This window comes from Eptesicus fuscus, chromosome 5, assembly GCF_027574615.1.
Source record: "Eptesicus fuscus isolate TK198812 chromosome 5, DD_ASM_mEF_20220401, whole genome shotgun sequence".
In the NCBI taxonomy this organism is placed as follows: domain Eukaryota; kingdom Metazoa; phylum Chordata; class Mammalia; order Chiroptera; family Vespertilionidae; genus Eptesicus; species Eptesicus fuscus.
Window position 1 is genome coordinate 11,481,127 of NC_072477.1, and position 27,383 is coordinate 11,508,509.

General features: G+C 39.0%; 2 protein-coding genes across 15 annotated transcripts in view; one reads left to right on the forward strand and one right to left on the reverse strand.

Moving 5' to 3' along the window:
- The window catches only part of EML5 (EMAP like 5), a 107,273-nt gene extending 91,606 nt beyond the window's left edge, over window positions 1-15,667 (forward strand). For 5 of the 6 annotated variants that reach the window (XM_008148408.3, XM_054715844.1, XM_054715841.1 and 2 more), the window contains 11 exons: window positions 1,114-1,287; window positions 2,094-2,302; window positions 4,563-4,720; window positions 7,032-7,146; window positions 8,698-8,886; window positions 9,015-9,187; window positions 12,612-12,774; window positions 13,065-13,168; window positions 14,026-14,179; window positions 14,692-14,792; window positions 15,073-15,667. In XM_008148408.3, coding sequence (XP_008146630.2) covers window positions 1,114-1,287; window positions 2,094-2,302; window positions 4,563-4,720; window positions 7,032-7,146; window positions 8,698-8,886; window positions 9,015-9,187; window positions 12,612-12,774; window positions 13,065-13,168; window positions 14,026-14,179; window positions 14,692-14,792; window positions 15,073-15,109 — 1,577 coding nt within the window. In that variant the 3' untranslated portion in view covers window positions 15,110-15,667. Of the gene's footprint in view, window positions 1-1,113; window positions 1,288-2,093; window positions 2,303-4,562; window positions 4,721-7,031; window positions 7,147-8,697; window positions 8,887-9,014; window positions 9,188-12,611; window positions 12,775-13,064; window positions 13,169-14,025; window positions 14,180-14,691; window positions 14,839-15,072 lie in introns of those variants that run through there. The other variant, XM_054715842.1, reaches the window with a different exon arrangement.
- A 3,229-nt stretch (window positions 15,668-18,896) lies between these two features.
- The window catches only part of ZC3H14 (zinc finger CCCH-type containing 14), a 40,496-nt gene continuing 32,009 nt past the window's right edge, over window positions 18,897-27,383 (reverse strand). For 3 of the 9 annotated variants that reach the window (XM_028155872.2, XM_028155868.2, XM_008148407.3), the window contains 5 exons: window positions 22,011-22,131; window positions 20,964-21,100; window positions 20,584-20,672; window positions 19,507-19,613; window positions 18,897-19,023 (listed from right to left, as the gene is read on the reverse strand). In XM_028155872.2, the coding sequence (XP_028011673.1) occupies window positions 19,017-19,023; window positions 19,507-19,613; window positions 20,584-20,672; window positions 20,964-21,100; window positions 22,011-22,131 (461 nt within the window). In that variant the 3' untranslated portion in view covers window positions 18,897-19,016. Of the gene's footprint in view, window positions 19,024-19,506; window positions 19,614-20,583; window positions 20,676-20,963; window positions 21,101-22,010; window positions 22,132-25,771; window positions 26,005-26,756; window positions 26,917-27,383 lie in introns of all 9 variants that reach the window. The other 6 variants (XM_028155865.2, XM_008148405.3, XM_028155870.2 and 3 more) reach the window with 4 other exon arrangements.

Below are 27,383 nucleotides of genomic sequence, written 5' to 3' on the forward strand. Positions count from 1 at the left end.
TACTGTAATTGAAAAAGTTTAAAAACTAAATAAAGGATAACTTTAAGAGAAAGTTGCATAAATCTTTGAGTAGTCCCTACTTTTAATGTTAATAACATTTAAATCCCTGGTTTAATATATTGTAATTACTTTGTTTGAGGAACTATCAGATTTAATTTATCACTGTATAACATAAATTGTAGATGGTATACCATAGAGTCTAAATTGATCAGAATATTTTCTTTAGAGACCAAAGTTTTTCTGCACCAAATGGTTTTAAAGCAGCTTGTCTTATTATTTCTCTATTTTTGCAACACAGTATTTGTAGTAGATTTATAATTTAAAGCAAATGCACGTTAGTATTTTGATTATTTTACTAAGAGTTCTGAGACTGAATCAGCTGCTGAATTAACTTACCCATTTTTTAAGGGTACAGTTCATGAAAAAAGGACAATAATACAAAGCTGTGATTTTTTTAACTTAGAAAAGAGAGAGCTGGGAAATTTTTTCTAAGCAGCAGAAATGGGCTCTGCAAGATGAATAACAACAAAAGTAACTTAAAAAAAAAGATTTCTTCCATAAAATCCTGTTGGTTTTTTTTTAAAAAAAAAAAAAACTGTCTTATAAAGTGATATGGAGTTAGCATTTTACCCAATATCCAGTTAAAAATTTCTTTTGACATATTTTCCAGTAGTTTTCTATATGTTGCTTTTCTCAATTTGTGTTTGCTTTTCAATCTCTCCTTGAGATAATCTAAGTATTGAATATACCCTGGTCTTTAATTGTGTAATGTTTATATATTTCTCCACGTAATTATGTAAAGATTTAATGTTCATGTATTATTTTTGAGGAGTTGTTTAAAGTTGTGATTACCTAATTTGCTTATCCAAATGCTACTTTGTCAAAAGTGCAATTTGGACTATACTAGTAGACTGAAGAAGTATTCTGTATTTCCCCCATTTCCTTTATCTTCCTTTTTTCTAATTTAGTCTTAGTTATGCATTTTTAAATTAAGTATGTAGTCTCTCCTTGGTACTTATTTTTCCAGGTTTCAGAGATGAGTATGCTTCCGCTTTAGAAATGGAAACATTTGTAAGAGGTGTGTTACAGCTTTTGGATTTTATCTGTATTTAGCTACAGCTCCTTCAGTTCACATCTGGGATGCAGTGAACAAGCAGACGTTAGCTATACTAAGATGCTACCATTCGAAGGGCGTGTGTTCAGTCAGCTTCAGTGCTACTGGCAAACTCTTGCTGTCTGTGGGACTAGACCCAGAACATACTGTTACCATTTGGAGATGGCAGGAAGGTAGGATTCTTTTCCTTTGTGGTTTTTAAAAATAAGAATACTATGGTAACATGAATTCTCTATTTAGTGTTTGCCTTAACTTGATGATTGAAACCATTATACACGATAGCCTGGACAATACACAGCACACAGCTTGTGTTATTGTAGGTACATCCCTCTTAAAAAGCCCAGCGAAATTGTAAGCTCACAAAACATAAACTAATAAAGTTAATATTATAAATGGTTTGCTGCTCTTTTCTTTCAGTAAGAAATTATGTATATAAGCATTTTGCTGATTTTTGTTTGGCTAGGAGGTTCTTAATCAAGAATGGAAGTGAACTATATTGTAAGTGATAATGGAAGGTCAATAGGATCATTTTATTTAACATCCAGACAAAACTCCTCAGATACATAGCTACTAGAAAAAGTTAAATTCATGGAGCTACATAGAAAAAAATAAGATATGGTTTCTAAAACCTAAAATGCCCCTTAAATGATGACAGCAGTTCTACAGCTGAAGTTGCAAGGCAGTGGGGGGATGCTCATGGGAAGGAAGAACAATCCAGTTGTAATGAATTTTATAAGCCAAAACTAAATAAAATGCTCCTTAAATGATAATGAAGCTCCTTGTACACACATCACTTGCAAAAATAGGTATTTGTATTTCATGTGGTTGCTAGGTAGCAGTGGGAGGGACACGCCCTCTCACTTTTTTAAATAATCATTTGCTTTTTGAACTACATACTTTGAGTAACTGTTTGATTCTATAAAAATTAGCTTAGTTCTTACATTAACCTACATGATTTTGTCGTATCTTTTCTTATCAGGTGCCAAAATTGCCAGCAAAGCTGGTCACAACCAACGTATCTTTGTGGCAGAATTCCGACCGGACTCGGATTCCCAGTTTGTCTCTGTGGGAGTAAAACACGTGAAGTTCTGGACGCTGGCAGGAAGGGCTCTTCTTAGCAAAAAAGGGCTGCTGAGCTCACTCGCAGATGCCCGGATGCAGACCATGCTTGCTGTTGCATTTGGTGCAGTATGTCTCTTAAAATGCGTGTGGTAGTGTACTTTGAATTACCTAAACTGGACTACTTTGAATTTTCTTGCCTTAGATAAATCACATTAATGCTGTTTATATGGCACTGGAATCCAATTACCTATGTCCCGGTCATGCATATATTTCATCTTTAAGAATCTGATACTCCCAGAAATCAGAGCGTGAGAAAGTTAATGAGGAAGAACTATAATGAAACTTTTGAATCCCTGGGCCATTGCCATTCTCAAAAGCCTTCTTAATCTTGTAATTGTCATCCTAAATCTCCTAGGCCCTAAAAATTTGTCAGAATGAAAGAGATATATATCAAGAAATGTAATTTTCCAGTGTTTAAAAGGTAGTACTTGGGTTTAGGATTTCCTCTGCTTTCCATCATCTTAACTCTCTGCTTCTTACCTAGTTGGAAGTGCTCTGGGCCAGTGGCTCTCATTCAGGGGACGAGCACACTGGTCTTTTTTTGCTTGTCAGTCCTCACATGATATTTTTTCCATTGCTTTTCAGAGAGTGGAAAGGAGGGAGGCAGGGAGAGAGAAATATTGATGTGAGAGAGACACATCGGCTGGTTGCCTCCTGCTCACCTCCTACTTGAAATCCAACCAGGAGCGGGAGTGAACCTGCTACCCTTTGGTGCTTGGGTAAATGCTCTAACCATTGTGATACACTGGCCAGAGCACAACTGCTCTTAAACTTAATAGAAAGTGTTCAAAAGAGCCACTTACTGCCCCCCTCCCATCCCATCTGGGACTGTGTTTTACAATTAACATCTCTTTAATACCCATTCCTAGTGCATTAAAAACTAACTGGGTTTCCTTACTAAAGTATTTATGTGGGTATGTAATCCTTGAAGAAAATTACAATTTTAGAACCTTTAAGCACACTCGTGTTTTTGAGAAAAAGACCATTAAAAATGTTGACAGTGCCATGTCAAACCAGTTAAATCTTTTGGGAAGTCTTAATATAAGACCAGTAATTCCTTTCCAGAAGGAAAACCCACACATTCAAATGCTCCTGGCGTTTAATTTGCCCATGTAGATTAACCTTCTTCACATACAAAATTCCTTAGGTAGTTAATTGCCTATTCCCAATACAAAATAAACTTGAAGACCAAAATATTAGCCATACTTTTACGTTTGAAGCAACAGTGCAATCAGTGAGAATGTTTTGTTACATAACAAGGTGAGTTTTCTTCAGTTTAAGCCTGTGAAGCTCTGCTAGGCTATGAAAACAGCCAGAGAAATAAGATACTGGTTTTCACACTTAGAGCACTTACATTCTGATTGCACATAAGGCATGAATTAATGCTGCTCCTAGATGACAGATGGCATTGTTATTCAAATACAAGCTATAAGTATATAAGCTGAGGAATTCACAGTGACAGGGAAATTAAACATACAAACTAGTATTCTCAGGAAGATGAAAGAAAAATCTCCATTTGTTTCTATTATCATTCAGTCTTATTTTTCTATTGATTCTTTCCATATTGTTTTGGGTGAATGATCGTATACAAGTTGTTCTAAAAGTAAAGCTAAAATGGGATGAAAATAGCACGTGATGCAGGATTTCAATTTTCCAGTTTCCACATAATCAACTATATCGGGATTGCAGTTCTCAAAGTGACCTAAAGCACATATAAGCTTTTGGTATCTTATCAAATTTATCTTATTTTGGATTGATTGCAGAAATGCATTAACTTTGGCTACCTTGATTTTAAGAAATGGCAAGTGTTAATTTCATTTTTAACATCGTGAGTTATAAAAACTACAAATTTGCTGTAGATGGTAGTTTTCCTTTCTATGACAAGATAACAAACGTAATAAAAGAGTTATTTTCACTTCCTATTTTTACTCTTTTTTTCACTCTCAGTTACTAGTGACCTTTAAATTATTTCTTGGGCAGCTACAAGGGAGCATTCCGAAGGGACGATATGAACTCGAATTGTAGTATTTGTAATTGGAAGAGACCTTAGAGATGGTTTCCCTCATTATACACATGAAAAAGCTGATACTCATAGAGGTTAAAAGTCTGGTCCAAGGTCATTCCAGCTAGTAAGCAACAGCACTGGAACAGAAAGCGCTGACAACGCGCAGCTGCAGGTCAGGTTCCCTGGCTGCAGAGCCCATGTCCTCCCACCAGCCCTGCTCGCGGTAGCCACGGTGAGGCAGGCTCACGTGTACATAAGAATTGCATCTGTTTGAACTCCACTTGAACTTTTGATGAGTGTATCTTCCCCACTCCTTTTCAGAATAACTTGACGTTTACAGGTACCATCAGTGGAGATGTCTGCGTGTGGAAAGATCACATACTGTGTAGAGTCGTGGCCAGAGCCCACAACGGGCCTGTGTTTGCCATGTACACCACCCTGCGAGATGGCCTTATTGTGACTGGGGGCAAGGAAAGGCCGTGAGTCCTTTTTTTCTTCACCGCCTTCCTGACTATGCATTGTGACCTACCTGAGGTTTGGTTAGTTATTCTAGTTAGTTCTAAGGTTATCCTCTCTTACCTTCCTCATCATATGCTTCTCATTTTACTGCCTTCTAAAAAAAAAAGTTTATTTATTGATTTTAGAGACAGAGGAAGGGAGAGGGATAGAGAGAGATAGAAACATCGATGAGAGAGACATCGATTGGCTGCTTCCTGCGCATGTCCCCCACCGGGGATTGAGGCTGCAACCCCGGCACGTGCCCTGAGAATCAAACCAGCAACCTATCCATGCATGGGACGATGCTCAACCAACTGAGCCATACCTGCCATGGCTTTAATTCTGGTTTTAAATGGCTTTTTTTGCATTGTAGATAAATTAATCTCCAACAACTTTGGGTGATAATTTTTCTGAGGTATGGATAGGGTGTAATTCTGCAAGTTAAGATTTTTTTCTTGACCCTGGGCAGGTATTTCAGTTGGTTAGAGCATTGTTCCAATACATCAAGGTTGCAGGTTCTATCTCTGGTCAGGGCACATACACAAATCAACTAATGAATGCATAAATCAGTGGAACAACAAATCAATGTCCCTCTCCCTCCTTTTCTCCCTCTCCCTGGCTCCCTCCCCCATCTCTAAAATCAATAAAAGATTATTTTCTTTTTTTGTTAATCCTCACCCAAAGATATTTTTCCCATTTATTTTTAAAGAGGGTGGAAGGGAAGAAAGAGAGGAGGAGTGATGGAAGGGGAGAGAGAGAAACATCAATGTGAGGGAGACATCAATTGGTTGCCTCCTGTATGCACCCTGGTCGAACCTGCAACCCAGGTATATGCCCTTGACTGGGAATCTAACTTCGGTATGAGGGCCTGCGCTCTAACCACTGAGAACACTGACCAGAGCAAAGACGATTTTATTGACGTCTATATGCTTGTATAAGCTGAGAAACAGGCGACTCATGGGGGAATCTTTGTCATTGAACCCGGGATGCATCTTGACTGCTTGCTTTTGTTGAGACTGGATGCCGAGGGTAGAACGCACATTGCTGCATTAGAAAGGGTGAGAGGATGCTAGAAACAAACTCCGCCTCGTTTGCTCTTGATTGAGGCAAACTTGTTAGGTAAAACTGTTAAATACAAGACTTCAGAATTTAAGTCTGGAGAGAGGTATCCAGTGGAAACCAGATACTTGTCATTGATTTCCTACCAACATATTCATATGCATGTTAAAGTGCAACATACAATGTGACCAAGAACTAAGTACATTTTCAGTATAGGATTGAAAGAGCCCACACACACCAGTTACACACAAATGCAGCTGCTTTGCCTTTCTCATAAAGGAAGACTGTGTTATGGTACAAGAACATGTTTCTCCCCAAGACGAGTTCATCCAGCAGAAAATAAAGCAGTACACGTTTCAGCCCTTCCAACAGAAAAACGGTAAATGGGCTAGATTTCATCTTATGTTACTCTGGTACTGTGTTTCTATTAATTGTCTAGTCTTGCACACCCCCCTACTCATTAGCCTGTAAACGGTTTCAGTAGATATTGTTTTGATCTTAGGAATGGTTTTATAACTAAGGTAATAGGATGAACTGTTCAAATGCCAAAGCTAACACAGAACGTTTCACTGATGCCTCTCAATCCAAACAAGTGAGAATACAATTGCCTGAATATATTAAGTGTGTGTGTGTGTGTGTGTGTGTGTGTACATATATATAAAAAGCTTATTAGATAAAAGATGTATTTTTTCAGGTTTTATTTTCAGTAGGATATTTGAATAATAATGTAGGAAAAAATGTGCTTCTCTTTTGGCCCTTAAACTATATCCCATAACATGGCAGCTGGAATCCTTTCCTCTAGCCCAGTGGTCGGCAAACCACGGCTCGCGAGCCACATGCAGCTCTCGAGCTGTGGTTTGCCGCTCTGTTGACTAATGTGTTTGCCGACCACTGCTCTAGCCACACATTTCCTTTGTCCTCTTAACATTAAATCACTTTCTACATTTTCTTAATCAAAAAGTATTATGAAGGATATGTGTTTGGGGAGGGCACTAGATAAAATTATGCTCATGTCAGAAAAATGAATTTTCATAAAATAAGATTTGCTTAAACTGAATGTTTGAGATACAGTATATCTTAAAATTGCCATAGAAAGTTTAGAAGAATATCTAAGTAAACTATAAATATCAGGGCCTTATTAGTATCCTGCTTATAATTTAATACTTGTTTTAGTAAACATTATTTGTAATAGCCAATAATAAATGCTTTTTTCGTTTCTTGGGTGGCTATTAGGTCAAAAGAAGGAGGGGCCGTCAAACTGTGGGATCAGGAACTGAGGCGATGCCGTGCCTTCCGGCTGGAGACGGGACAAATCACAGATTGCGTCCGCTCCGTGTGCAGAGGCAGAGTAAGCTGTTCCCTGAGCCATTGTGGGGCAGCGGGGAGTAGAGAACATTATCCCTGTGACTCTCACCCTCTGCAAGGCGATGAGTAACCCTTAGCCGGGTTTGCTTGTCAGCTTTGTTCTGTGGGGTCCCTGCTTTCTTAGCAGCACCAGCGCTGCCGCTGGCACACGCGCAGCCTGCACCGTGTAGGGCTCAGGTGGAAGCGCCCACCTCAGGCTGTATTCAGTCCTCCATGCTTTCTTGAACCTGCTCATTCAACTGTGGTAGATGGAACTGAATTTCCTTTTCAGTTACTAATTTTGACTAGTGCTGCTGTTTCATTTTCTTAAAAACACACATTTCTGTACAAAGTTTTGACCATGCATGTACTTGTAAAAAGTGTATTTATAAATCATCTTCATGTATTACTGTCAGTCTGTATATTAAATATTAGTTAAGCTTTTATTCATACTTATTTCTCATTAAAATCCAAACTTTCTTCCTGTATCTCAATGCACTTACACCTCTTTGGAGATTTTCAGACTAAAGTGTCATCAGAGCCAAACCTGATGATTGGAGAAGCCAGGTGTATTATTTTAGAGAAAAGGTTACATTTTTAGCACGGACTCCGACATGCCACCCAGCCCAGTGCTCTTGCAAATGGGCCTCTAGTCATAGAAAACCACATAGGCGAGGTTAGTGCAAAGCACGTTCTCTGAAAGTAGGTTGTTTTGGTTCTGGACCCAATTCTAACAGGATAGGGTGGGGGAAGCCCACATAACCCCCAAACAATTCTCCCAACACCAACAGGGTGTCTGAAAATTCAACTCCATTCTGACACTGCCTACCCAGAGATAGCATCAGATCCTACAGGTGAGGGGTCTCCTAGGAAACTGTCCCACCCCCTTTAGACGACAGTCTTAAGTCCAGGTGGTTACCTGTGCTTCCGACCAACTGGCTATAGATTGGGGGTTCCCACCCCTAGGTTTGGTTAATTTGCTAGAGCAGCTCACAGATCTACAAGATATCTTACTAGGTCACGGGTTTACTGTAAAAGGACGTAACTCCTGCTCAGCCAGATGAAGAACTACACAGGGCAAGGTATATGGCACAGGCGGGGGAGCTGCAGCTCCCCAGCGGCCACCCTCCCCTCACCTCCACCTGATCACCAGCTCCCTCCCTCCTTGGATTTCCATGGAGGCTTCATCAGTCAGGACTGATTAACCCCTTAGCCATTGGTAACTGATTTAACTTTCAGCCCTTCCACCCTCCCCAGGTGGATGGTGAGATGGAACTGAAAGTTACAACCCTCATCACATGGTTGGGTCTCTGGCAACCAGTCTCCAACCTTAAGTGGAATCCAAATGGCACCTCATTAACATACCAAAAGACACCTTTAAGGCTCTCACCACTTAATACATTGCAAGGGTTTTAGGAGCTTAGTGCCAGAAATGGGACGAAGACCAAATCTGTATTTATTATAAATCATAGTAGCACATAGGTCAACAGGGCATTCTTATTAAAAAAGAACTGTAGTGTTACATTGAATATTATTGGTCCTACTTGTATTTCAGGGCAAGATATTAGTTGGGACAAGGAATGCTGAAATAATTGAAGTTGGAGAGAAAAATGCAGCATGTAATATTTTAGTTAATGGTCATGTGGACGGACCCATATGGGGACTAGCGACACATCCTTCCAGGGATTTTTTCCTCTCTGCTGCCGAAGATGGGACAGTGAGACTCTGGGACATTGCTGATAAAGTAGGTGCAAACATTTTTTAAAAGATGTTTTAATTTCTCAGAATTGTGTTGAGTTTTGGGAAGATATTGGTTTTTTCTGTAAGTACTCTACTTAATATAGTACTCTTTGCCTCTTGGTTCTTATGCAGAAGATGTTAAACAAAGTGAATTTGGGACATGCTGCTCGTACTGTGTGTTACAGCCCTGAAGGGGACATGGTGGCTATTGGAATGAAAAACGGAGAATTTATTATTTTACTGGTGAGCTCTCTAAAAATATGGGGAAAGAAGAGAGACAGACGATGTGCAATCCATGATATCAGGTTTGTCAACAAATACAGTATTTCTAGTATACTTTTAAATGACCCAGTTTGCATTTGAAAAAAGGTTCTTAGTGCCCATAGCATTTTATCACATCATAAATTGTATGCTGAAATATTGCTGTTTATAGGCTTACTAGAGGCCCAGTGCATGAAAATTCTCACAGTCCGGGAGCCTTCAGGGGCGGAAGGCAACTCGGCAATCAGGGGAAGGCGATGCCCCCATCACACCTCTACTGCTGCCACTCACTGCCAGCAGCGCAAGCCTCAGCAGGCCCTGGTTACCTGAGCCTCGGTGGCCCTGGGCAGCTGGGCAGCCTCCATCCGAGGCTTGCCTGCACCTCAGGCCAGCCCTCAGCGGCTGGGGGCGCTGAGAGGACTGGGGGACTCCAGAGGCAGGCACACGGAGCGGCCAGACCTGCCTTAGAGCAGGCCAGGCCGTGCCACGCGCCTGCCACCCCAGAGGAGCTGAGGGGAATGGGCACCACCATCTTTGAGGATGTGACAGTCAATTAGCATATTTCCTCATTGGCTGTGGGTGCTGCCATCTTTGTGAGGGCATGACAGTCAATTAGCATACTCCCTCTTTTTTAGATAGATGCCTTGTAATAGCAAGTACTCAACGAATGTTAGATGCCCATAAGTTCCTCCTGCCAAAGTGATCTTTCCCCTGCCCTTCAAAAGTTGTCAGCCTGGAAAACTGAAGTAATAATCCAACCATCTCTTACTTTTCTTAATATCAATAGAATATATAGTTCATTCACGTAATACTTACTACATATCTGCTATGCCCCAGAATGCGAATTTCAGATTCTCTTGAACTTTTATTTTTCAGTGCTTAAGCTTATTTTAAGTGGCTACCATTTACTGAGCACTTCTATGTGATCTAGACAGATAATAATACAGGTCAGAATCTCCCCCTTTCTCCACCACTGAAACACCTTTACAAATGCAACTTCCTCAGAACTTCAAAACGTAAAACAGTAATGGCTTCCCTAAGGTACTGAGCTCAGCAAGTTTTCACAATACTGAATAGAGTTTCCCATGATCACTAGGCAGATAGCACTTTTGTCTTTTAAAATAACATCATCCAAGGAGAAACCAAGATGGTGGCAAGGGAAACACCTAAACTGCTGCCTCGCACAACAATTTCAAAACTACAACTAAAAGACAAAACGGACATCATCCAGAACCACAGGAAGGCTGGCTGAGTGGAAATTCTACAACTAGAAGGAAAGAGAAAAGCACACTGAGACTCACAGGAGCTGCAGGAGGCAGAGGTACTGAGACGTGCACGTGGAGAGGGCTGGCAACTGAGTGCGCAGCTGGCTCTCAAGCGGGAGGGAGACATAAGCTCCTGACTGCGCTGAACTCCAGTTCCGGGCAACACTCTGGGGACCCAGACTCAGTCGGAGAGAAACTGGACTGTCTGGCAGCAGGCAGAACTCGAGAGATGCTCTCTCAGAGGTGCTTGCAGCGATTACCATGGGACACTGAGACACAGGGGCCTATTAGGGCAGGGCTGACAGGAAACCAATGCTGTCTGCTCCGCCCTGAGACTCCGCCCCATCCAAGCTGAGCACAGAGGCTTTTGCAAGTTTTGTCTCATAAGGGTGTCTTCAGCACACAAGTTCTCCCAGCGTAGACACAGCTGATCATCACAGCCAATTGGCCTGGAGGTCAATTCCTCCCAGTGATACCAACAACAATCAAGGCTTAACTACAACAAGACTGTGCACACAGCCCACAAAGGGGTGCACCAAGAGTGTCCAACTCGGGTAACTGGGGAGGCTGAGCCACTGGGCCCTATAGGACACCTAGCACACAAAGCCACTCTATCCTCAGGGAAGCAGCCAAAATGTGGAGACAAACATCACAAATGAAAGAAATGGAGGAAAGCACACGACTGGATATAGAGTTCAAAACCAAGGTTATAAGGTTTTTTAAGAATTTTCTAGAAAAGGCTGATAGACCCTCGAGGATATGAAAAAGGACCAACTAGAAATTAAGCATACACTGACAGAAATAAAAAATATTATACAGAGATCTAACAGCAGACTAGAGGAACGCAAGAATCAAGTCAAAGATTTGAAATACAAAGAAGCAAAAAACACTCAACTGGAAAAGAAAAAAGAATCCAAAAATATGAAGATAGTGTAAGGAGCCTCTGGGACAACTTCAAGCTTACCAACATCAGAATTATGGGGGTGCCAGAAGAAGAGAGAGAGCAAGATACTAAAAACCTATTTGAAGAAATAATGACTGAAAACTTCCCCCACCTGGTGAAAGAAATAGACTTATAAGTTCAGGAAGCGCACAGAACCCCAAACAAAAGGAATCCAAAGAGGACCACACCAAGACACATCATAATTAAAATGCCAAGAGCAAAAGACAAAGAGAGAATCTTAAAAGCAGCAAGAGAAAAACAGTTAGTACCTACAAGGGAGCACCCATATGACTGTCAGCTGATTTCTCAACAGAAACTATGCAGGCCAGACGGGAATGGCAAGAAACATTCAGAGTGATGAATAGCAAGAACCTACAACCAAGATTACCCAGCAAAGCTATCATTCAGAATTGAAGGGCAGATAAAGAGCTTCACAGATAAAAAAAAGCTAAAGGAGTTCATCACCACCAAACCATTATTATATGAAATGCTGAAAGGTATTCTTTAAGAAGAGGAAGAAGAAAAAGGTAAAGATAATAATTATGAACAACAAATACATATTTATCAACAAGTGAATCTAAAAATCAAGTGAATAAAAAAATCTGATGAACAGAATAAACTGGTGAATATAATAGAATCAGGGGCATAGAAAGGGAGTGGACTGACAATTCTCAGGGAGAAAAGGGTGTGGGGAGTGCGGGAAGAGACTGGACAAAAATCGTACATCTATGGATGAGGACAGTGGGGGGGTAAGGGCAGAGGGTGGGGTGGGAACTAGGTGGAGGGGAGCTATGGGAGAAAAAAGAGGAACAATTGTAATAATCTGAGCAATAAAGATTAAAAACCATCATCCAAGTCTCAAGTAATGTCCCTTCTTCTAATAACCTGCGTGAATTAAGCTGGTTTGTGTTCTTTACTGCTAAGACACGATGTTTCCAGATGAAAGAATCCTGACTACCTTAGGTGAATTATGTAACTTGGTAATTACGTAATTGTTAGTGGTTTTTTAAAAACAAATATTTTTAAAGGAATTAGGAAATAAAAGTTCAGAAACAATTTAAAATCAAAGTAAAATATAAAGCTTTTTGTTTCATGTAACACAAATATCTCAGGATACATAATCATTTGTTCCTATTAGGTATATCTGTTTGAGGCCATATCATATGTACACATTCTTGAGAGCTAAAAAGAAAAGTCGTACATCTTTATACTATTCCATGTCACTTAATGCATCTTTTACATGTTTTGTTATCTATTCAGATTTAGTCCAGATTGCCGGTTTCTGGCAGTGGGTTCTAGTGAGAACTCAGTGGATTTTTATGACCTATCATTGGGCCCCACCCTTAACAGAACCAGCTACTGCAAAGACATCCCCAGCTTCGTCATCCAAATGGACTTCTCTGCAGACAGCAGATACCTCCAGGTGCCGTATCAGTACTGGACACGTGTACATTTCTACATTTCGTTAGTTGATGCATTAAAATGCCTGAGTTCCAGTGCTTCCAAATTCTTGCATTTCCTACTCACTCTACATTTTTTACTACCCTGTTCCTCAGTCCTTCCCTCCACTTCTTTGTACAAGATTTTGTAGTCATCTTTTACGTTCTTAGTAATGTTAGAAATGTAAATCAAATAGCACTCTGCTAGTATGCTGTAAACTTCTGGATTTTGCCTCACATAATGGAATTCTTGTTCCATTTTAATATATGAAAGGTGTCCACTGGTTGCTATAAACGGCATGTCTATGAAGTGCCTTCGGGAAGACATCTTACGGACCAGGCTGCCATTGACAGAATTACTTGGGCTACATGGACTAGGTAAGCATTCCTACAGTCATTGAGAAGCGCTGCTCATCCTGGGACCGCTTTTGGTTGCCTGTATTTCCAGGCTTTATCAGTTTCCATGACTTACCAGTTCTTTTAAAGAAAGGAAATCAAAGTTAATACTTTAAAGATGCCCTGATAGTTCCTTTAACATCATAGGTTTAACAGACAAATATATTGTGTTCTGTTAGGCCAGTGGTCGGCAAACCGTGGTTCGCGAGCCACATGCGGCTCTTTGGCCCCTTGAGTGTGGCTCTTCCACAAAATACCACGGCCTGGGCGAGTCTATTTTGAAGAAGTGGCGTTAGAAGAAGTTTAAGTTTAAAAAATGTGGCTCTCAAAAGAAATTTCAATCATTGTACTGTTGATATTTGGCTTTGTTGACTAATGAGTTTGCTGACCACTGTGTTAGGCAATTGTATTATTTCTCTATCGAAAAGGAATGCTATCTTGCAGCTGTTAGAAATGAAACGATAAATTTGTTCAAACTCACTGGCTGTGTAACAGGTAACCATAAGCATCCATCTTCTTAGTCAATGTAAATGAAAACTGCTGTCAAATTCCTATAGAATAAGCATCACTTTTTATTTTATAAAGCCAGCTCTCATACAGTATTAAGTATTAATTTTTAAAAGATTTAATGGATAAATCTTAAAATTTTTAAATTTTCTTAAGGCGGGAGGAGGATTAACATCCCAGGTAAAACTCAGGACTCCTGGTAACTTACAATTTGCTTCCTGTATTTTAAAAAACACATTAGGTACTTAGAGCTTAATTACCAAGGAACTTTTTCAGTATGGTCAACCTATCTGTGTGTGCTACGGTGGATTTATCTTCTGCCTTCCCTCTAGCATTCTAGGAAGTGAAGTTATGGGAATCTGGTCCAGGCATGCTGAGAAAGCAGATGTCACCTGTGCCTGTGTGTCCCATTCAGGAATCAGCCTTGTGACAGGAGATGACTTTGGCATGGTTAAGTTATTCGACTTCCCATGCCCTGAAAAATTTGTAAGTGTTTGGGGTTTAGCATTTTATGTAATTATATTCTCAATTAGATGTCTGATAATTAGTACATTTCCCCACATAATAGCTAAATTGTGTTGTGTCCTGCTCTGGAAATATTTTGTGTTCTTAAATTTTTTTTCCAAACTTCCTAAATCCCTTACTCTGAAATAATAACTATTAGAAATTATACCCCTTGCCCTGTAGTAACACCCATCTTTACAAATTATTCTAATAAAAAGCTGTGATTAGTCTTTTATCAAACCTTTACCAAGTTTCAAATGCTTTTCCTCAGAGGAGAAATTTCAGAGTAACTGGAGACATCTGCCTGCCCAGATCACGTGGTTTGTGTTAAGTGCTAACCCATTACTAATCTGAAAGGCACTTGATCACTGGCTATGGTCCTAACTGCTTCCCTTTCACAGCCCCGGTGATGGGAAGTTATGGTTCCTTGTAGCAACCTTTGACTTTTGTGTGCATCACACACCTTGAGCTTAGTTTTTTGTTTGTTTTTTCAGGCAAAGCATAAAAGGTTCTTAGGTCATTCACCCCATGTGACAAATATTCGATTTACCAGTGGTGATCGACACGTGATTAGTGCTGGAGGTGATGACTGCAGGTTGGTAACTTTTTCAGCCCAAGAGCAGACTCTCTTTGCTAGTTAGAGATTTAGTATCACTTCCACAGCTGCAGTTTGTGGACTCACTTAACTGTCAGCATGCGAAGGTTGCAAAAGCAGATGACTCCTTGGAGTCACGCACTATGTATAAATACAGAATAAAAGGAGTTAATGAGGAAACATTTTATACATGTATGGTTTGAAAGCTCAATTGAAAAACTTAACTGTTCTGAAAACCTAGAAATATAATGAACTCACTGCAGGTTTCCTCTGGTTGCAGTTTGTTTGTCTGGAAGTGTGTACACACGCCTCACTGAAAGACGTGGATGCTGGGAAGACTGAAAAAACAGCCTTGAGAAACCAGAATTACAGAAGAGGGAGAAGTGGTGCTAATTTAAGAATGCAACAGGGATATATGCCCAGAATCATCAAAATATAAGATGGATAAGTTAAAAATATTTATTATATGCACTGAATAACTGTAATCCATACACTGCCAGATAATTACATTTCAAGGAAGGATGAAATAAATACTTAATAGTGAGAGCCAACCCCCATTTGGGGGAGTGTGCAAATTTGGCAGACCTGCTGAAAAGGCAAACCAAAACCTTAAAAACCCAACTCGGATTATTTTCATCATCCTTTAACAAAATGCTTTCCTTTTAGAAAGTTTGTGGTTCACAGTTTAATGAAATATATCCTTAAGTTTCTGTAAGGAAAGGAAACACACCATCACCCTAAAGGATGTTTTTAGAAGGCAAACCTTATTTTCCCTGAGGAGACACACACAAGCTTTCCCGGAGGCCATACTACTACTGCAGCATCAAGAAAAGCCCTTTTTATAAATGATAGTGTTCTCCTGGCATTTGTAGTACAGGGACAAATCCAAAGTTATTAGTATATGATTGCTACATTTTCATTTTTGAGCTGTCCATCTTTACATTCAGAAGTTATTTCTATCTTTGAAAAGTTAAAATTATACACTCATTAATGAAAAAGTAGTATGATGAACAATCATTTCCAACTGTGCACTGTTTTTTAAAGTTTTAGATAGCAATAGTATTTAAGTGGGAGAGCATACTGAATATTTAAAGATATACTCCAATAGAAACATGTAAACTAAAGAGTTAAATTCACATTTACGAAGTTATACAATTTAGTTAATTCTTGAAAAAATATTTTTACAGCCTTTTATTTTTTTAATTGGAAAACCTGTTTAGATGTATGCCACCCATAGCCAACTTCCAAAAGGAATGAATACAAGTTCACTTTTCAAACTTGTCTATTTCTTTTTGGTGGGTTGGGGCTGAACTCTTAGATCTTTATTCCTATTCACTTTAAATGCTGCCAAAGATCAGTATTTGCCATTCAGGAATTTGCTGTTTAGCCTATCTGTAGTTTCCTGAAGATTGGAAATTATGTAGACTGATATTTCAAAATATATTTTTCTAAGTGTGAAGATTATGATGCTCTATTGGTCCTATGAATTTTTATTTTAATGTGTTATCTTTGTAGCATAATAGGCCCCTTCAGGTGTCTGGAAATCTTAGTTTTGTATGTCCAACGCTTTGTAAATACTAAGAACAGAAATGGTCAAATTACATCACAAGAAAGCCTAACAAGTGATTAAAGCTGGTTGGTTTTAAAGCTTGGAATAGCTGTGTCGGAAAGGACTGATTAAAGGTGTTTAAGAAACTTGAAACGTAAGATCATATTCTTTCATTATTTACATCAATATAGTCTCCTAAATAAAGGCAAATTTTAGAATACACTAATATTACATTTCTATTCATGTATATTATAAAGGAGCAGTCAACAAATTAAAGGGGGGAAAAATCCCCTGAACCCCTCTCTCCCTCCATTTTTGAGACTTTTGGCAGTCACGTTGGCAGGTTTTTGGCTAAAGAGAAATTTTATTTCCATCACAATACAGATAGAAACTCTACTCACCTTAAGCAAGTAGGATAAAATTGCTTCCATTGCATTTTCTTTCTTCCAAGTGGCCAACTTGATAAGCCAACCTTAATCACCGTTGTCAGTTCATGACTGAAGGTCATGCTGAATTTAAGGAGTCATCCCACAAGTACCTTGCTCTTTTGCTTCCACCTGCCATCAAACTAAGGGAAGGTGAATAACCACCACAGACCATGGAGATTCTGCTGTTAATTTATTTTAACCCAGAGAGTTATGTGTGTGCAGTACCTGACTGTGCACCTGCATTTGTAAGCTGAGACTTCTCCTGGCACCTTTAGCCGTTTCTGTATATAAATGCATGCCAAAGCACACTGCACCCTGTGCCACGCACTGCTTACCGTGAGCCACACCCGTTCCCTTCCATTTTTTGTGATCCTTTTGGATGATGATGGTTCATTTTGGACCAAGTTACCCAACAAATGTTTTAGAATCCACCTTAGCTCTCCCATAAACCATAGCTACTGAAAGCTAAGATTAAACTCTTAAATATGTTTCCAGGCAATGTCTATTAAGTAGCAAGAAACAATCCAATCTTAGCATGTTATTTCCTTGTAAAATGGCTGAACTAAACCACTCCAGCCCTTGTTTCGGACTTATGTCTTTCATAGTGGAATTATGACACTGCAACTACAAAACATTTATAAACGATGATACTAAATATCTGTTTAAATTTCTGGAAGTACAATTTAAAACAAATTTCTTCTACAGAGATGTGAACAGCATCTCAAGTACTAACACTGGAATGAACATATGCCTTAAATTCAATGGAGCCCGCTTTTTAGAAGAGGAATGGTCACTTAATTCACGCCTCACTGGCGACACTGTGCTCTCCTGTGCTTTGTCTTTACTTTGGAATCAGCACAGCAAAGTGCAACTTACAAAATGGTTAATAATGGTTATCTTTCTTCTCACCAATGGAAAAGCAGTGGCCACAAAACAACAGACTGCTGGTTTCAGGCCCTTAAACATGAGTTGACACGTGTGGTTTCTTTCTCTCTTGGGGATGTGATTGAAGAAGTCACTGAACTTTTTTAATTTGGTCGTCAGAATGTTTGAGTCTTTATTATCCCTTCTGCATTAATTCATTTTCTAACCAACTTTTAGCTTTACTTTTTAAAAAACTGTACATCAAGTCTTTAAAATCAGTGATCCGTTTAATTCTAAAGTTTTTGACACTTCTTGCCTTAACAATTTTAAAAACCACAAACACATAACTCTGTATTTTAATTCAGTAGTCAAAAAGTTTAGTCCTACTTTGCAACTTATCCATCTGATCTCTGTAATTATATAGTCTGCCATTTAAAATATACTATTGAAATCTAATTTTTACATTTAAAAAATTATCTTCAGTAACTATATTTTCTGGAGTTATTTCTGAGAATGTTTTTCAGAATGGGAGAATGTATATGTATAGCTATATAATCTTGTGAATTTTAAGTCTGTTCTCTGATACCTATGTATATATACTTATAAAAACTTTTGTATAATTTTGTGATAATGTAGTTCTCGAAAATATTTATTTTAAAAGTATATGTTAACAGTAAATGAAAACATTTTAAGTAATTGTTCTTTTTCTTTTTGCTGTTGGCATTCTAGCTGTTTTCATTCTACATGCCCACCTCCCTCATCCTTACCCAGAAGGCAAAGACTAGCTATTTGGGAACCATTTACCAAACCAGCACACAACCTAAGAAGCCAAACTTAATCACTTAAAATTAAAAAGTAGGATGGGCTATTTAAACTACCTCAACACTTTCAGCCACTCTTTTTAGTGGATCATGAACATTATATGATCCCTGGAAAAAATGAAAGTAGCAATCCAACTTTTGGAATAAGGATGTTCCCCTCACTATATTTCTCTGTATACACACGCTCGCACACACACACAGACACTCACAGCAACATGTAGCCCCAAACTGTATTATCCGTACTGACAATATCACCATGTTGTACATGCTGATAGTCGAAACAGCAGTGTACAAACACGCCAGGTGTTTTAATAGAATTCAGTTTTTCCTTAAACTGTCTTTCCATAGTGAAAACAAGGCAAACAACAAAAAACAACAAATGTTAAAACCACTTAATAAACTTACAAACTTGAAAAATTAGGTACTTCAGATAGGCAATAACTTCATATTATGAAAGCAATATATTCCAAGTTTCAAAGATTTGACAAGTTCTACAGAATCTTTTTCATCAGTAGATGGAAACTTTCAAACTTCATGATCTTCTGCCAGGTAGGACTGGGTGTTATTCACTGAATAAAACCAAAAAAATTTTTTAATTAACTGCTTTGCATCCCTATATACAACATACCTTAATTAAGAAGTTGAGTATCTTCAGACAATATTTGTTCTACAGATTATGATGCAAATATCAGATTTTAAAAGGTACATAAAAGATAACATGAATTTATAGGCCACACTAAAATGTTCTGAACTTTTCCCCCCTAATTACTAATGTCTAAGAAAACTGCTATGAGATTTGTAAGCAGTGTAACTCCTGAAGGCCTTAGTGTATGTGCAGATGAAGTTATAAAAGAAACCTTATCTGGACATGATCCAGGGAAATAAGCAATTGCTGGATAAAACAAAATTGGCTTCCAAAGAACCCATATAAATTAAACATCAGAGAAAAGGCAGCGATCATTTATTCCACATTTGTGTGCTTATAAATTTAAGAAACTACGTATTAGAAAAGTATTTGAAAAGACATTAGGAAAACTAACTTTCATCTTTACCTGGTTTGAGGCCGAATCCATTTCAAGGCATGTCGTGGCGGCACAGTAATGGTGGGATGATAAAACGTGCAGTCAGGTCTTGTACACTGAGTGTTAAATCTACAGTGCTAAGGAGATAAGAACAGTTTGAACACATGCAAAGCTAATACAAACAAAAACGGCAATTAGAGTGACACTAACAAGCTCACCCTAACAATGGGGCAAGAGATATGGTCTGTAACATTAATTTTATTACTACTGAAACCTTGAAAAATGAACCCCCCCCCCCACATACACACACAATCCTAGTCACAGAATAACAGCACCAAATTTCAAAAAGAACCTTAGCATATAATCAACTACTTCTAATCAATGTAACAATCGCCCTGCCTAACACCCTAACGTTCTTCACTGAGCACCCTCAGCTATGCCCAACTGCAGCTGAGGGAAGTGAAGGCCTTCGGTATGGTCTTCAGGCTGCTATTTCAGAGAGGCGATCACTACTCTGAGCAATTAAACAGCTGAGGACACAACCAACCAGTCTTTAGTACACAGACAAAAGCAACAGAACAAGTCTGGATGGCAGTAAGCTGGACTACTTACTAATCTCAGTTCTGGCATTAGGGAACGAAAAAACCACTGACATGCTTAGGAGCAGTGAAGAACGGCAGCAAAGAATAGAAACTAACTAGGAAAGGTGAGCTTTACCCTCCTGAGAGCTTAGAAGACTGACATTCAGTAGTGCCACACCACTTGGCCAATGAGACAAACGGGCTGAATGACACTAAGGAATAACTTAAAGATCTTAAAGACCTTCAACTTAACTCTAACAAAAAATAAGTTAAAGGAGGTGGGGGAGAAACGCAACCTCAATTTGCTAGTGATTTTCCAGGTCTCTCAACTGAAAAGTTATCACTAAATTCAGTTTTGGGAAAATAGGTGGGGGTAAAGGGAGAGATAAGCCAAAGGACTTGTATGCATGCACATAAGCCTAAACAATAGGGGGGTGAGAGCATGAGTGGGGGGGGGGGTGGGGGGGACAATGGGGGGATAAGGACACATATGTAATACCTTAATAAAGAAAAAAAAAGTTCTTACTTTTGGATGATAGAAGGGACATTCCATTTTCTTACAAGCAGGGAAGTAACGGCAGAGCTGACTACTAGAAGATGGTGTTGCTGTTATAACTGCTGACAAAAATAAGAACAAACATTGATCAAATTTATTTGGCAAAATAATTTTTAATGCATTCTGATGTTTTTATGGGAATCATTTTAAAATTAAAATATGAATGATGATTCATATATATTAATTAGTGAAGATGAAAGTACGTAAGAATACTATAGTATGCATACACTTCCTCTTTGAAGATTCATTACATTAATTGATTCTGCTACAATTTTGAAACTATTCCTTTCACAAAATGTCATTTTTATTTTGTTTTGTACCCAAAAGTAGTAGTGCACAAAGTCACTAACCTGGTTTTGGAGGCAGTATTGGAATTCTTCTACTCATATGAGTGAAGGGACAATCTGGCTTAGTACATTTTGCATCATATTTACAATTTGGATGGACGAACAAACATTTTTCAGCAAATTTACAATTGGGGAAAGCCCTATAAAACAACAACAAAAAAGCATATTATTCATACTTAATCTTCTAAATGCCTTAGTTTTTTTGTAGAGGGGCTCCTTATACTCATATTCCATCACTACTTGTTTTCAGAAACAAAAAGTAACAAGAGAAGGAAACTCCATTTTCAAGTGAGGCCATATATCAAAACAGGACACAACTATTCCAAAGCCTGGGATAATAAGTTTTTCAACTCCAGCCAAGTCATATGAAGGGTAAAAGAGTTTTTGGTGATAAAGAAAATCACACCACTTAATTATTAAAGTCTATGTTTATATATTTTATGAAGTAAACACTATAGTGAGCATAATATTTGTACAAGGGATTGTGCTCCCAAAAAGAATACCTGTCCCACACGATCTCCCTATTTATCCATCCATATTATTCTCATATCAAAATCTCCTGAAATTACAACATGGATTCTACCTATAGAACAAAAACAAAATGTAAAAGCCATCTCTCAAAGTTCATTCCATTTAACCAGCCAGCTGGTAAGGAAAAATTATACCCAAGTCCAAAATATTTTCTCATTACCTATTATATAGTTTTTCCTCAATGCCTTAACATTTGTGTATGTATAGATGAACACAATGCATACAAACTGGGATAGTTATTACATACCCACCTCCTTAAATGTACAGAAACTAGAAGAAAACCCAGAATTTCGTTATCTCATAGGTCTGAGGCACAAAGAAGCCACCTCCCATCTCCCCATTCCTCAAACACACACACACACACACACACACATATATGCTGTTCAGTGCAGGGCCATGGTAAGTGTCAATGAATTTAGCTACAAAACTCAAACTTGGCCATAAAAAAAAAAAAAGCTAAATACGTGATCAGATAATAGAAATTAACCTGAGGACCAGAACTGGTTTGCTGCTACTCACTTGCAAGGTGAAATCGGGTGGTGGTAAGCACATTCATCCCCGTTTTTGCAGGCAGGCCAGTACTTGCAGCGCTCCAAAAGTTTTTCTGGCTTCTGTGCCACACTCAGTTCACTCATCTCAGCTACAAAGGGAGAGGAATTAAAAGTATACATTAATTATGATCAATGCAGTACATGGCACTTTTAATAAATTTCCCTCAAAACCCAGTCTTAAAATCGTATCTTCCTATGTCCATATTCATATGAAATAAATGAGTCCAAGTAATCTGACCAACACTGTAAAAGAATCCTGCAAACAATCCAGGAAGTAGACTAGTTGGCATTGCGGAAGTAAAGTGAACAGTGATGCTGCAACTAGGGCCAAAGTTCTCACAAAAAACTCCAATTCTCAAAAATACTTCAGAGTGATCAAATATAAAAGAGGGAAGAATGTCAAGTAGAGAGCCAATAAAATGAAATGCAGACTGAAAACACAAGTTGATAAAAAATGTGAACGAATTCTCACTCAGGCAAGTTCACCAGTGGTCCCAATACAAAAGTGTTCCGACTCACTAAGGTATGCCCACTTTTCTAAGTCCAGGTGATAAATTCGGCAATGTCTTCCAAGTGAGGAAAAAACTTTTGCCTAAAATGGGTCACAACTGTCATTATCTACAGCGGCCCAGCAGATCACCTAACAAGAGTATGCCTGGCTGGATGTTAAGATCACCATGGCAGTCAGTCTCCTCGTGGATCAAACAGGTGGGGAAGAGCAAACTGAGACCAGCGCCCACACCATCAGATGGCACATGCACTGCCATACCACGCACCAGGTTCTGTCCAATTACAATGTCAATTATTGTGATTTCAGAAAGTGGGACCATGTTGCCAGACTGTCTCCTGATTCTGTAAGCCAAAAACCTTTATACATGACATTAAAATTTTAAATGCTGGCAACTAATTCAAATTTAAAACAGAATAAACCAAATGAAGTTACACCTGGTAGCTATCATAAGCTACCAACTTCTGGTCCAACACATCCAACCCCCGCTCCCAATAGCACCATGGGTATTACCTATTATTGTTCATATTCATGGATGTGAAAGCAGGTATCACTTGAACTACATCTCTTACAGAGCTGTTCAAATTTGGCTCTGTAACTTACTAGTGGAGGAGGCAGACACTGGGCAGTGCTATCTAACATCTCTGAATATCAGGTTCCTCATTTACACAGAGGAAATAATGTCTTCCTTAGTTTATGATTAAATAAAAACAAGAATGCAAAACAGGTAATCAATCAAAACCTAACAATACAGTGACCCAACTTCAGTCTTTATTACAGGATAACAAGGCACACAGATCCAGTCCTGAAGCCGTTAGGAAGATCATCAACCCTATTATGACTGTGCCTGATATATAAACTTTCCAGGCTACTTAGTAAGTCATTATTTATCTCCAGGATAAAAAGTATTCTTAGTTTTAAATAAAACCTGGTAGGGCCAGAGGATTTTCTCCAAATTTAAATGACTTCTGTGTCACCCCTGCAGAGATGTGTCTGTCTGACCTTCCTCCTAAAGAACATTCTTTAGACCAGTGATGGGCAACCTTTTGAGCTTGGTGTGTCAAACTTCGCCAAAAAACTGAGCATAACTCGGGTAGTGTGTCACTTTGAGGAAAAAACATTATTTCGCAAATGTTTCATCCTCAGGAGCAGCAAATGTTTCATCCTCGGCATGCGGCCGCCTCAGCGGCCGCGTGTCATCAGAAATGGCTACGTGTGTCAGTGCTGACACCCGTGTCATAGGTTCGCCATCACTGCTTTAGACTATGGTATGTGTGTGGCAACCCAGGCCAAATGAGAGAAGTTAACAGAATACCCATAGCAGGCTGCTGGAAAGTGGAAGAAGTGGCAACTCACAAGCATATTAAAGAGGTTAAATATTGCACAAGGGAACTGTATCTTCGATAGAAATGTTAAACCATATATACGAAGGCCATGACTCTGGTTTTCCCTAACATTTACTTCATAAGCTATTAAAACTTTTCCTGTTTACATTTTAAGAGGCAGATTCACTTTTTGCTACAAGCTATATAATCTGTACTGCTATATCATGGCCAGTGGGGGTGACTTCAAACGGCCGCTGCTGTTGTTAGCATCCTGGAAACACCGGACAAAAGCCACCAAAAGCAATTACAAAGTTTCAAATTTCCTGCCCAGAGTGGGAGAGCACGAGAGACCGCAGCCTCTTTGTGATGCTATTCAGGAGTCTCTGGCCTCTATGTTCTACTACAACGTTTCCTCCTGAGCAGCAGTGTAATATACTGAGTCCCAGATCAAAGCGATGGTGAAGGAGGCTCACCACGCATCACGGCTGCCCCCATAATAGCCACTGGTATATGTGTCACCAATGACATATATACCAATAAAGCCCAGCAGACATCTACATTTAAATGAAACTAGACCCTAACATATAAAAAATTAAGCTGCCAAACTGAAAACCAAAGTAGTAAAAGCACCAGAATTTTCTCTTACTTTAGACAAAATATACAAGGTCAAGAAATGTGCAGTGCCCAACTTGTAGTTCTCACCATCTTTGTTTCCATTTTAAAACCGTTCCTCCTTTCAATAGGTTTGTTTTCAACTTCTGCCACCAATCAAAACCATAACCTATATTACTGCCTCATTCAGTTCACGATAATAGCGATATCTCTTCACTTACTCATATCTCCCCCTAAGGACTATTATATTTTTAGCTACTAAAAAAGAATTTAATACATTTCCATATATCTGCAAAAAAAATTTTACTCTAGAAAAATTTCAAAACCCGTTGTTTTTTTTCTTTGATACTGTTCATTAAGATTCAGTAATTGGCCAGCTGGTATGGTTCAATGGTTGAATCTCAACCCATGCACCAAGAGGTCGGGGGTTCAATTCCAAGTCAGGGCACATGCCCGGGTTGCGGGTTCGAACCCCAGTGGAAGCCGTGCAGGGGACAGCCTATTGATGTTTCTCTCTCATCGAAGTTTGTCTCTCTTTCTCTCCCTCCCTCTCTCTAAAATCATTAAAAACATATTTTTTAAAAATGTAGTAATTGCCTCCCCTGTCAAAGTAAGTGTTTCTAGGAATGTGAGGAGGTATGAGGAGCATGGTTATTCTCTATTCTGAGTGAATATGATCAGTAGCTGTACCTGCCACTGGTATCCAGAGAAAAGCCATAGGAAAGGCTCATCTCCCTAAAAGCATGTCACTATCTCAAATGAGTTGATCTGACTTCTAAATACTCTGCTTAAATATTAATTTAGACGTAAGGACTTTTCTTAATGTCCAAGAACTATTTTGACAGCTAGGTGAGAAACTTCACTCAAGAGAATTTCACTGAAGGAGAAATAGCATCAAAATTCAAATTCATTTTTCTATCAAGTTAATTAATTATAAGAGAGACTAATGCTGGTAAAAGAGGAAAGTAGCCAGTACAGTTTCTTTTTCAGAAAAAGGTAAACAGAAATTAAGAATGACGGTCATTCTCTGACATGCATAATAAGAGGTATTTTTTGGCTTCCATGGCTGAAAACCATGTTAGCACTGAAATAACAGCCAACATTCACAAGAGAGAGAGTCTCAAACTTAACTGGTTGTTTTGTCTGGAAAAAATAAAGGCCACTACTAAAGAATAAACAAAAGCAAGGCCTCCAACCAGTATGCACTCAAGACAGCGATTCATGTCAAAGATTTCCTTCTCAATACCAGCACCCTAAGAGGGAAAGGCTGAGCTCTCAACACACCGTGTGCAAAGCTACCATTGGGGTCATCAAGCTGCCTGCTCATCAACTGCAACTGCTGTGGGTGGAGGAGACCTCTGAGTCCCTGGTTTGAGGCTGCAGTTTGGTTTACAGGTTTCATTCCTTCAAAGCACATGTCCTCCTCTTGATCTGACATGTATCCTGGGGGGCTGGGAACACCATCCAGCGTCACTATAAACTTGGGACTTGCAGGTTTATCTGGTTGTACAAGATCTCTGCCAGATAGATAGAAAATACCATAGAATTAGGGAAACGAACACATAAAGCTGAGCCTCCTAACGTGCTCTTTAGCAGAACTATCACTCCCTTACTTGCTCTGTGGTTTCTTCAGTTAAAAAAAAAAATACTTTAAAAGAACTTGCAGGTACAGCCTCAGTGGATTCCTGCTACCACACACTGGCTGCGGCCCATCACTGTGGCAGCATCACCAGCGACCCCGGGGCTAAAGCCAATTTCTCCTCAACCCTAACCCCCACCGTCCACCTGATTCTCATAGGGTTACATGGAAATAAACTGAGAAGTCAGCATCCATGCCCACAGCACAATAGCCAGCAGTCTACATTTACGCTAATTTTATTATCAGTATGTTTCTTAGAACATTTAGTTAATTTTCTAAGGGAAGGATCATCCCAACCCAACTGGCTAACTCTGGAGGGGTTTCCTGATTTTGATCACCTGGCCTTTTAAAATCTCATTTCCTGGATGCACATAAAGAAAAGAATCTTATTAACATTAAATCATACGCTGACTTATTTTGTAGGATAATGGATTTCTGAACAAGAAAGATGAACTGGAATATTTGAAACCTGAATTTGGCTTACTATATACATGGCCTAACTACTGAGTCAATAAAAGCACTCTACACTGAGCGCCAGGATGGGGTGGAGGGAGGTGTAAACTGACGGTTTTCCTGCACTGCCCATCTAATGAACACAAATTAGCTACACAAAAAAAAGAAACCATCTACCGTGTCTGCATAAGGTGTCCTGAAAGTACCCGAAGGGTATCTGCGGTCTTCATCCCCGAATCTTGGTTTGATGCCACTACTATTTCCTCAGACAGCTTTGGCTTCTTCAGAATAAATGATCTTGTGTCTGCATAGACCAGGGATTCCATGTCATAGTAATCTGAGCCAAAAAAATTGGCCACAAATGTTTACTTTTGAATATACCTTCATTCCCAACATCACACACGTGAGAAGAATGTCAAGTTTTTAATATATATTTGTAATTATTTTAAAGGAAAATCACAATGGTTCTACTCAAGAATAGGGCTGCAATTCTGTGCCAAACATCTTTCCAAAGAAGCATTCTTTCCCTCTTCCAGCATATAACCAAGGGATTCTAGAACACTCCTTACCTACAGTATGGAAAGGTTCTTACATGAGGCATCTAATGGGATATTAACAATATGAACTTACTTTAAAATACAATACTTTCTAAAAACATGGAGAATAAAGAGACCTAATGTTCCCTAGAATTATGATACAAAGACCGTGTAATAAGCTTTCTAAAATCTGTTTTGTTCATTTTGCACAGTATCACTTAGAGAAATGAACACATCCTGATGATAAGAATTCAGCTGTCATAATTTC